This window comes from Nothoprocta perdicaria, unplaced genomic scaffold (assembly GCF_003342845.1).
Source record: "Nothoprocta perdicaria isolate Ctin4 unplaced genomic scaffold, notPer1 scaffold_263, whole genome shotgun sequence".
NCBI lineage: Eukaryota > Metazoa > Chordata > Aves > Tinamiformes > Tinamidae > Nothoprocta > Nothoprocta perdicaria.
Window position 1 is genome coordinate 745849 of NW_020455492.1, and position 12157 is coordinate 758005.

A 12157-nucleotide genomic window follows, 5' to 3' on the forward strand; every position below is an offset into this window, starting at 1 on the left:
AACTTAATCCCAAAACTCAAGCTGTGAGTCATGTCTCCTCAGATAAAAGTGCCGTGAAACCGAAGAGGCTTTCAGCAGCTGAAGGAGAAGTGGAAAGCTGTGGGCATTCTGCTGAAAACACCCAGCATCTTCTCAGCCAAACTGACACAACAAAGAGGCACCACATAACAAGAAAGCCGATCCCTAGGAATAATGGACTGTAAACCATATTTTTATAAGGCTTTACAGATCAAAACCAAACATCGTTGACGCTTGGCCAACAAAGCGGTTTGGACCAGAATTACAGTAGCTGGGTTGTGGCTGTGACCTGTGGTGCCTCCAGGCAGATGGTGGCCAGTTCCTCACGAAACTGAGGGGCTGACGCACAGCAAGAGGGAAGGGGAGGTGAACGCACGAGAACAAGGTCACCAGGAGGACAGTGCCTGCCACGTTAGTGACTCTGAAGGCAAAAAGTGCCTTCAGAGACAAGAGGMCAAGAACAGCAAGTGTCAGCTGAGATCAGCCCAGGATCTGGGCCACAGCCATAGATGAGGTCCAAGAAACCTGCGTATTCAGTGTGAGGAAGGAGCTGCATGTTCTGGGAAAGCTACCTGAGAGCTTGTCCTGATGCAGGACAAGAGACCTACATCTGCTTGACTGGCAAGGACAATGTAGATGAGATACTTTGGGACATACCTTAGCAAGCATGGTGGTGATAAGCTTACRGTTGGACTTGATGATCTTGAAGGTCTTTTCCAGCCATAATGATTCCTTGATTGTATGGCAACGCTGGAGCACAAAAGTATGGCAGTGATGTTCTGGCTGCCAAAGCACTGCAGCAGGTGCCAAATTGCCAGTGGCTGGTAGGATGAGTTGGAAATGAAATGTTACAGTCTGATCCTCACAGATTGGAGATGACACAGGTGTTCTCATGGATATGCTAAGGAGGGAGGCAGGGCTTGAGGAAAGGGAGCCCTTAGCCAAGACGAGGGCTTGGGACAAAAAGACCATTTGGTCTCTCTCATCAAAGGGTTATGCTACAAGGTGTTGACCTTCACAGAAACAATCACATTAGTCCAGCATACATATACATTCCTCATCCAAGAAATGATGGATGTTACATGTTTTCCAATCAATAGACTTATTGTCAAGAAGTACTAAAATCTACTGGCAGTTCATAACCGTATGTCTTATTTCAGATAAGAATATATAAAAAAATCARGCATGAAAACTATCCCAAGAGGAAAGAAATTCACTTCTTTATGCATAATATGAGTGAAACATGAAACCAGGAGAGCTGATAGGTTTTAACACAGCCAGTGTGGGGCCGAGTATGTCTGCAACTTCCCGCCCCGGCTTTCTGCCGCTTGGGACATGCCCAATGTCACAGGTGGCCCGTGAGCAGCTCCCCTCCTGCCTTGGAAAGTGCTGCAGGCGCGAGCTGTGCGCACGTTGCACTGCTGCCGAGCCCAGCTGCCTCCAGCGCCCTACGTCCTTCCACGTACAACAAGTAAAGATAAATTAAAGTAAGCTTAAACACAGAAAGAGGAAAAAAAACCCTACTACTACTAAAGTACTTAAAGACACATTAAGCAGATATCTCATACTTCAGATAATGCTCATATTTTATTTATGTATCTTGTGCATACATCCTTTACTGTGTTTGTTTTTTTTTCTTCTTCTTCTTCTTCTTCCAGGTCAACATTAACTTTGATCTTCCTGGGTGTATAAAACTTCTTATGAGGACATCTCCAATAGTGCTGTGACATATTACTTAACCTCCTGTTTAACCTTATCTACCCTCAGCCCAAACTCCATTCTGGCACACTCTTCAAACTCAAGGCTTGTTTATGAAGAAAAAATTTCCAAGTGCTATTCTCTTCCCTACAACCAAAATGTGGATATAATTAATACAGATTTGTTTACTTTTATATTTATTCTTTGCCAAACAAATGTTTGCTTGTCTTAAATCTCTTTTTTAAAATATTTCAACACTTGGATCAAGAAAGGAATATTTTAATTATTATTTTTCTTCCTTTTAATCTAAAAAAACACTATTCTCTGAATAGCAAAATCCTCTTTTATTTCAGTTTAAAGAGATATGCCACCATCGATACCTGTTCTCAGCAGGCCTGTGATTGGAGCTTTGGACAGCCATACTCTCCAGCCCCAACTCTTCTTTGGGGAAAAGGCAGACTAGGGCAGAGGACTGCCCCACAGCAGGGGCAGGCTATGCACTCATTTGGGCACGTTTCCTGATGCTTCCATATTGCACAAGGAAGTATTTCAGGACTGAAGAAGGAGGCTTCTGTCATAGGGACATGTAAGTATCTTTACCTGTGAAAGCCTTATTGGCATGACAGATGAATGCYTGAATGCACGACTGCAAAGCTGCAGTCCAGGGATGAGCTATGTTCATCCTACTGCTGCAGTTAACACAAAGAAAGGCTGTGGACCCTCTGGGGCCTGACCCCACGTCACATGAATGCAAGTCTGATCCAAGCTCACAGCTCCTTCACTCGCATAGGGGCTGCAGGATTGCCACACCAACTGCAACAAGTCCAGCATAAATGGGACTTCTCTTTCCATAAAGAAACTGAAGAAATCAGGAGGGTTGACAAGGAAGAAAGGTTCTCTGAAAGGGGCATSCCCTAAGGAAGGGGAATCCCAGTGCTGGACCTGGAGAGAAGGCAGCTCCGCTCCTCCCTCCGGCCACCTTGGAGCACCCGTGCCACCTCTCCTGCCCAGCTTACGCTGCTGCTGAACAAGCATCTGCCTCGGCCTTTCCTAATGGCAAAGCACAAAAGCTTAAAACCAATTCATTACTCTTTAGGTCATTTCAGACAGGTGGGCCATCTTCCAGGCATCACAAATTTTCCCCAGTTGAACTGTGTCACCACTGCTGCAGTCCAGCGCCAGCTTTTTTCTAATTACAGCTGAGTGCAAAGAGACAAATGCAAGAACAAAGGGGAAAACATCCTGTTGGAACAGTACCGCCTGTTTTCTCGGGGTGAGAAAAGTAGAAATGGCATTTCAACAACAAAACAATGTGAGCCTGTGCAGGACTCTCTTGAATCCCATATCATAATGTGTGACTGAATAAATTTCAAGTTCGGCAGGAATGCAATACAAAACGTCGATGAAAGTGCTATGAAGCAAAAAATACACAACTTGATGCTAGCATGGTTCTAGAGTTTGAATAAGGATTTTTTTTTTTGATGTTGTGCATATTTTTGTCATTTTTGTAGCATAAGACTGGAAAGGAATAAAGGCAGTCATTTCTTATGGATCAAGCAAGGTGACTGTAGGGAAACTCTAGCCACTTAAATATTAATAGGTCTCCTCAATATATTAAAGGAAATAATCTTACTGAGTTTTGTTTATATATTAAAGGAAATAATCTTACTGATTTGTGTTTCTCTGATTCAGATTTTTTCCACCTAACTATATGAGATTTTCAGAAATAACCTTTTGCTCAGTATAAATATTCCTGACTACTGTACAGGATTCCTGACTACTATACAAATTTTACTTGCTCAGTCCTTGCAGAAAAGATGCATCTTCTCCCCACTCCAGTAAATCCCTGTTTCAAAGCGGACAGCAATAAAGTTGCCTTGAAATGATGTTTGTTGAAGTTTCTCAAGGCAGACCTAGATGTGGCCGGACATTCACTGAGCACCTGACAAAACATCTCAGGTCATTTAAATTAGTGGTCTTCTCCAATTGCTGCCACCAAAATGCAGCATTTGAACACCTTCCAAGGCAATGTCTGTTCCAATAGAACATCAAAAAGACTTGAGGAGGCCACAGCTCTGATGAAGAGCCTCCTAAGTGACACTTGCTTCTCCTGGACCTGAGCACCTCCTGCTGCCTCTCCACCACCCACCTGCACTGCACATCATCAGCTGGTGCTCCTCCAGCCTCACWTGGAATACTATGATTAAGTCACTTAAGAACACTTAAGAACAGCAAACTTAGGGCAAAGGAGAAGGGATGGGTGATGGAAATCCAGTATGAGCAGCAATATCTCCTTCAGGCTTCAGCTACACAGTGAGCTGCTCAGCTCTGCCCCTCGGGCTAACCCGGCTCACTTTGCATATACGTATTTCCCCTGAGGAGGAATTCTTTGGGCCATTGGAGCAGTATCCCAAGCGAATATCTAACTATGATCTCAGCCCTACTTGCAGGTAACCTGAGCATGCTGAAACATCTCCTGGACTTTGCAGCTCGTTGGGCATGTTTTTGGCAGGTTCCAGATTCTGATACCTTCTGACAACTCTACTCCGACACCTTATGAAAGAAGAGACAAAAAGGAGCTCTGGAAGCTCTACCAGAGGAACTCGTTCCTTCCTTTCCCCTGTTTGGGGGTTCAGCAGGAAGGAATCATTCTTGCAATCTCAGGCTGACTGCAAAGGCTCCATTTTGATTGCAAGCTGCCACACAATTCCAGGATAGGCTTAGGGACATTAAAAAGTTAGAATCAATTCACTGAAGTCTTCAGGTCAAGCACAGAAGTAATGCAGTCTTCTGGGAATGGTGGATAGCTGAGGTTTGGACCCTTTGGACTTCAGCAGCAGGATCAATCTTTGGTATGATCCTGTCGTTGACAAGGAATGCACAAAAAAAATGCTGTTTCCCTGAGCACAGAAAGGAATCCTTTTGTTCCAGATACCCAGGCAGCACTTAGCTGCTCCCAGCGCTTATCCTGATGAGGGGTCATCATCTCCAAGGAGATGTCCTGGACTTCACAGCAGCCCTCCCCTCCCCCAGCTCCCAGACCTCCACTGCCTCCTGGTGTCTCCGCTCCTCCCTGCTCCTCATGCTGCAGTGAGGCCCCCATATGGCCCTAAGGAAAACCAGAATCTCCATGCAAGCCAAGTGTAATTAAGTAAAAAGAGATTTGTTTCACAGGGACATTGTCACCCTACCCCTTCAAAACAGCTTTATTTCCATCAAAACCTATGGGGAGGGGGATGGTATTTCTTCTAGYTAAAATGCCTTTCAGGTGGCCTCTGGGAATGCACTACAGCACCAGGAAGGTTTGGGCAAGGAGGCCTGCACTGCACTGCAAAGCTGTGGAGAAGTCYTCTTCTGCCAGGCACCCCTCAGCCAAAGCCCCATGCTCACCTTGGGGGAAAGGTCTACCTCCCATTCCTGGTTCCTCCCTACCGGGCACCACCCACACCCAGCAGCTCTAGGTGCCTTCCCAGTTCTCCTGTGCTGGCCAGGAAACCTTTTCCAGGTTTCCCRTTGAGCAGTGGCCCGAGGCATATACAGTCATTACAGCTGTAAAGGCTTTTCTCCAAGGAGAGACACACACTAAATTATTACATATTCTGATGATGGTGATTTCCATCTTGAAATTCTCTTCATGCTCTTTGGCCTTTCTGCTGCTGCTTTTCAGGGATGCAGGTGCTTCCTGCTGCACCAAAACCTCGGGGTGCTGCCTGCAGGGCTCGTGCTCAAATACAGCAGTTAGTTCAGTGTTTTCTGCAGGGCTGAACTGTGGAGCCAAGTTGCTGAGGACACATGGAGCAGTGCAGTATTTGTAGGCTGTTCTCCTGCCCAACACTTTGGTAAGCGATTGGCAAAGAGCCAAGGAAAGCGTTCAAATTCTGTCCCAGGTCGCACACACTCCCTGTAAAAYCTGGAGAGATTCACTAGGGTAGCCTGGCTGGAAATATTCTGCCCTTTTTCAGGTCTGTGTGCATTACCCCCTTGCAAATTATGCATGCCTGCCAGAAGAATGAGCTACTGACTTAGCGCATGCTTGTAGCAAGCAGATGGACTCCTTCTGGCATGCATTCTCCTGATGTAGTCCTGGCTACGTGTAGTCCTCAAGCACTGTAGCCAGGCCACGTAGGAAACATGTCCTGGAGCTGCCCTTCCACCTGCTTTCTGATAGACAGCGATATGAACCGAGAAGCTTGAGATCTGATTAAAAAACATGTGTGAAGAAAGAGGTGTTGGGAAGGATGGTTAATACATGCCAAGCTCTTGGACTACCAGAGAGAAGAGAGGAGGGACTTTAGGTGAACATAGTACTTAACAACAAGCAGCAAGAAATAAAGGACCACAATGAGAATAAACCAGGAAATTGCACTAATAGGGATGGGAGTGAGGATTTCACTAAGAGCTAACTGCACTGGGAGTGAGGATTTCAGAAGAAAAATGGCAGGAACAGCTCTGGCAGCAGTCCACAAAGGATATGCAGGTTCCTACAGCCATTGATATGGGAGGAAAAAATAAGGTTATGCTCAGGGATGAGTTCCCAAGACGCAGTTTCACATACACACATATGCACACAACAGCTAACAAAGAGGAGACAGCAAAGCCAGAGATGGCTTCTGAAACTACGAAACTTTCAGTAGAAGTCTTTTAACACCCAAAGCATACATGGAAACAGAAGTTCAGAGAGCAAGAGTCCAGAAACATGTAATGTTGTGCARTACATGTATACATATAAGATGGAGATTTAGGGCTCCAAGTGAAAACTGTATGAGAGCAGTGAAAGAGAGTGTGAAATTATATATGAACAAAGGAGAGAGCTTAGAGGTGAAGCCTGAGGTACTTCACAATAAAAAGAGAGAAAGAAGGACATAAGGTCTCCTATAGAAATGAAARGAGAATGACTAGGCAGAATTGCCTTAGCAGAGGAGGCAGCTGGGGACACAATTTTCTGTTCCCATCCCACATGACAGAAGGACACATCTGCAATAGTATAAAGGGTTTGTTTGGCTCAGGCAGGGCTGGAAGACAGACGCTGGGCCTGCCTGCTATTATTTTATATTTATTTTCCTTTTTATCCAATTTCTCACATGCAACACCAGCTGCTGGGATTTCTGAGCATTTCTTTGCACTTGGGAACAATATCACTAYCTGGAAATAAGAGCTCTACTAGAACAAAAGACTATTTGCCACAAATCTTTCATATGAAACTTAATCAGTATACAGCAGGAAAACATTTCTCCTGTTTTCTTAGGACCCCTCTATTTTTGTGTATTTATTTATTCACATTTCTCRGTGTACTGAAGCAATGTTTTCCCTGCTCTCTGTTGCTCTCCATGCTTGCTGCACACAGTTTGATGGCCTGAAGGCAACGAAACTGTGTGCAGCAAGCATGGAGAGCAACAGACCCCTGTGGGACCCCTGGTGACCACAGCCACCATTTCCCCATTACAGGTTGGGGTATGTTGCTAACAGGTACTAACTGGTGCAACTTGCGAGCATGATGCTACTATGTCTTCTGAAATATGTCTGGCATTCAAATGTAACCAGCGTCCTCTATGARTAATGGGAAACCTTCTTGCTGCCAAGACTTTTAAATTCACATTTTAACCATTGGATTATGCCCCCTGAAATGAGTCGAGGGGTTGCGGGGTATTCAATGCTATCCAGACAGGATACTGACTTGGTTYCTTAACGTGTCACAGGAGCCAGTATGCTGGGAGGACACATTTATATGACACTGGGATTCAGGAGAAACCTTTCTAACCCCAAAACCTCTGTAACTGCCTAACAAGCTGCAGGAAAGGGGGGCCACGGCACCCAGGACAGATGCAGAAGAACCCTGGCACTGCAAGGAGCAAGTACTTTCCTCCTGCCAGAAACACTCAGTACCCCTGTCTTTAAAGCACAGGCAGCAATGAAACGCTTGGACCTGCCCAGCTCAACATCTGCAGCTGGGCTGGAGGGCAACCAGGAGCAGTTTGCAGGGCACGCAGTGTGGGCTCAAACAGAGCTTCCCTGCATTGCCCATAATTAGAAGCAAATCAGGATTAAAATCAAAACAARTCAGAAGTGAAGGAGACTCAGAAGAGGGACCCAGTGATTAATATTTCAAAATCAGACTCACCAAAGTGATTACAATTCCCATCACGCAGAATAGAACTACAAAGGATGAGCTGTTTTAATAAGTCCGTATTAACTTGGGTCTCTAATCAGCGCTTTGAGCCTGGGGCACAGGGAGTTATGAAAAGTTAACAGACCCTTAAGGTATCACTGTTATGATGAAAGAAATTCATATATTTGCCTTGGAAAAAAGGCTTAGTAAGAAGTGCTTGTAATGGCAGCCTTATTTAGACACATTGCCCTTAAGCCCAACACTTTACAGGTTAAGGTCCAGACGGTGCAAATTTTAATAAAAATCAAAAGCAAAATGATGTGCAACTTAAACTCATAATTACTCATTCCCATAGCACTAACACTGCAGAAGGAAAATAAAAACAAAACACAATCAGCTTTACTTGTCTCTGGACTGGGTGCCAATTTTAACATTGCTATAAGGTAACTAGATATAAAAGGWAGTTTAAAAAGATTAAAAGAGGAGATCTTCATAATGCAAACCAAGAGACCCAATAAGTTGGTTTAGAAATATACATTTCCGTGTGTTAAATGAAAGCCTGTACTTTGAATCAGAGGGCTTCCAGCGTTGCCCCCGAATGTGCGCTGAAAGGGCTTGCCAGGAAGACACCAGTGCTGCTGCCCAGCCTCGCTCCTGGTTTGCAGCTCTCTCCATGGGACAATTAGATTTTTATGTAAACAGATTGACTCAATGCTGCCGTAACAAGCTAGAGGAACCGCAGGGGTGGAAGGGAAGATGCTCCTACCGTACCAGCGGTTCTTTCCCCTCCATGGCAGGCAGGGAGTTGAGGCAGCAGGGAGTTCAAGGAGCCGGGAGCCGGGTTCGGTGGGACACGGCGGGCTGGGATCATTGGGATTGGACCCGCGCAACTGGGACCATCGGGAGCGGGCGCGCGGCCCCGCGCTGCCGCGGGTGAAGTCAGGGCACAGCTGCCACCGCACAATGGCCCCATTGGCACCGGGCTCCGAACAAAGACGATGCTTTCGGGGCGGCTGCACCCGATGTGGGACCCCCCTTGCTGACAATCTTTATTAAATTCACCCCTCTGAGGTGCTTGCTTCATCTTTTCTATATTTTGTTCCAAGTTTGAGCCACCTTTGCTGGAGCACATAGAGGTTCGACCTCCTGCATCCAGATAGGAACCATCAGAGCCCTCGAGTCTTTGACGAGCTTGTGAGAGCAGGAAAAAAAAAAAAAAAGAAAAAAGAAAAAGAAAACCTTAATCAATTCCTGTACCGTGAATGTGATGTTTAAAGCATTTTAAAAGCTTTGAGTGGGTATAAAGTAGAAGCTGTCATTATTTAGCATACATGAAGCCCAGATATTTCTGCAGTGAGGCTGGAGGGATGGAAACGGAGCTTGTTACCCTTGCTTTGGGGTGCTGTAGCAAACATGCTGCAGCTGTGGCAGGTAAAAGTGAGGCCTTTTACAATGACTCTTTGTTACTTCACAGGGAAGGCTGATAGGAGATCACGTCAGGGACGTTAGCCAGCATTAGCCATTGGAAGATTCTGATTTTTGCTCTTTATAACAGTTCCGCTGACTGTTTTCACACTGGAAAGACTGGGATTATTTTTAATCTGTTTTTAATTTAGTGAAAAACACCACCTCTTTTTGAGAACCAGGCAATAAAAGGAATGGTTTGCTATAGTCATGTTAAATCTAGTCCTCTCTCCTTTCCATGAGCAGGTCTAGGGGTTACTGTGGATTGGTTTGAATTTTGGTGAAGGGGGGAAGAATAATCTTTAAGAGAATATATTCCTCCTTTCCTATGAAATTCGAGCCTATGAACCTTTAAGAAATCATTTAAGAGCTCGGTGTCACAAGCATTGTGCTGAATAAAGACATTTTTACATAACTAACCAAATACTTCCAGTGTTTATGCAGTATTGGTATCTGGAGACAATCACAAGCTTCCACATTTACTCTCCGGAGAAGTAGCTAGTGTTATTCAATATTTCCCAACATATTCATTGTGATCTGTAAACATTTTAGAGATGTTCCCCCCTGTTTGACAGCACAGCATTTTTGGTCATGTGGCTATCTAATTCTTTGAGTCATCCTCAATTAAAATAAATCTTAGCCAACTCTTTCCCCTTCTGTATAAACAAGCTGACATGCAGCAAAACAGACACCCTCTCTCTGCAGAAGTCAACTTAGATGCTGCTGCTTATGAATTAACTACCAAAAAKTAATGTAATTCCAAGGATGGAAAGACCTGGGGGGTGCACCACAGCCTCTCCTGCCTGTTGCAGAGACAGATGGGGAAGGCAGTGTCTGGCCATGAGGGCCTATGTGGCCAGCAAAGGGCTTTTGTTGTGGATTTCTACCCATAAACACATCCCGTAGGTACTTCAGCACCTGAGGAGTTTGTCCCAGCTGCATTGGAAAATTTTCAGCTGTGACAAGAAGGTACTTCCCATTTGAAGGAGCAAACCAGTGGGACAGTTAGTGGATTGCAAGTTTGGGATGAGAAATTTAAAAACTACTGAATACTCATTTTTGTTATGCAAAACCTTCAGAACATTTAATGTCATGGAAAACAAAGCTACAAATTTCCCACAGTGCCCTATACAGTGATTATAAATGAGGAACTTGATTGCTCAAGAAGTGCATTGACTTATTGATGGACATAATTTCATGCTTTCACATATAGCCCAGAACAGGATATAGGGGAAGCTGAACTAAAACAATAAAAAATGATACCTTCTGTTCCAGGGTTCAGAATTTAAGTAAATGGTAGTAGGTAGGACTGAACTCTGCAACAACTCAGCAGAAAAGATGATATGGTCTTGTTTTAAAGGAGATGTTCTCATCAGAAATCAGGGAATCTGAACATCTTTTGATCTTACAAAATCAGAGGCAACTAATTTTTAGCTACCTATTTTAATCAAGTGAAGTKTTAAATTCCTATATATGGATTTCAGGGCCTAACGTTAAGGCCCTATTTTAAAAGCAGTGCTTACATATGCCTCAGCGTGCTAGAAATAAAGACCTTTTGAACATTGCTCCTTCTAATCCTTTTCTGCATTYATTTTAAAACAGTATAGTTGCAAATGAGTTCATCAGAAAATTATACTAGCAGTTAAATGTGCCATGGAAAATATGAAAAACAGCATGAAAATCAACCACACACCAAAAAAAAAAAAAAAAAGCTTCAAAGAAATTGCCATGTTGATAACCATAAATAGGAGGCGATTGTGACTTACAAGAAGCATACAGCCCCTCCTACCATTAATCTGTTCCACATTTGATGATTGAGAGCGAACTACAGTTGAAAAAAATATCCCAGGGGATTACTTAATGTAGTGCTGAGCCCAACCATCCATCCCCTGCAAAGTACAACCTCATGCGGTTTTGCTTCATTAGTTGCTCCTCTGCAGCTCCCATGCCCCAGCTCAGTTTCACCTCCTGCAAACAGGTTTGAGCATGAAGAAATGGMTTCTGTGGCCCGGGCTGCCCAAAACTATGTAATTCTGTACAAGCATTATTCCAGGAGCTGAGCTAATGGAAAAAACATATTCTGTCCGACTACCTTCTAGGCATGGCTGGAGTTACCCCTTCTGAAGGGATGATGTGGAGCTGTATCTCCAGCTTTGCTTTGGCATGTTTCCYTTCTCTTAACTCTTAGTTTACAGTTTTAAAGCTGAACAACAGCTTTGCTGAAACTCCAGAGGTTTACTACTTCTGTTCAAAAATGATTTTGCTGCCATGAAACACTGCTTTTTTTATTATTATTTTTTTCCCAACACAATTTGCCCACCAGAAGGGATGCCATGGTATTCTTTATCCTCACTTTGTTCAAAAACATATCTTCACTTTGAAAAGTCATCAGATCCAGAACTTCTGGCAAGGACTTCTAAAGACCCTCTGGCAAAAATTTAATGCTCTCCTCTTGAGGTTTCTTAATGATAGCATATGAGCCTATAAGCAGCTATAAAATAGCACAGCTTTGCAAACCTGAACCAGCTTGGGATCTACCTCCTTGAGGTATCTACTGCCRTGAGTTGGGATGAAAGAGAATTGGCCATAAAATGTAGTTGTGAGAAACGTGTGTGGGGGTAGGGGGTATAGATACCTGGAGAACCGTAAAGATCATTAACTAGAGCTTAGTCCTCCCCTGGCGAGCATGAAAAGGCTCTGCATGAGCCGAAGGGTTCCACCTGGACAGTACGAACTTGCTGAGATAGCTCGAATACTTTATCTCTTGGACYATCACACAGGGCGCTCCAGATCAGGGATAAGGTCAGAAAGGGGCCATAGGGGAGATATCACTCAGCTCAGATAGGATCCTAGGTGCTTTCTGACTTCAAA

General features: G+C 44.3%; 1 protein-coding gene across 1 annotated transcript in view; it reads right to left on the bottom strand.

Moving 5' to 3' along the window:
* ENPP2 (ectonucleotide pyrophosphatase/phosphodiesterase 2) overlaps positions 1-8651 on the bottom strand; it is a 66208-nt gene extending 57557 nt beyond the window's left edge. Inside the window, exon 1 of the mRNA XM_026040742.1 lies at positions 8594-8651. Coding sequence (XP_025896527.1) covers positions 8594-8614 — 21 coding nt within the window. The 5' untranslated portion in view covers positions 8615-8651. The remainder of the gene's footprint in view (positions 1-8593) is intronic.
* Positions 8652-12157: the final 3506 nt, after the last annotated feature.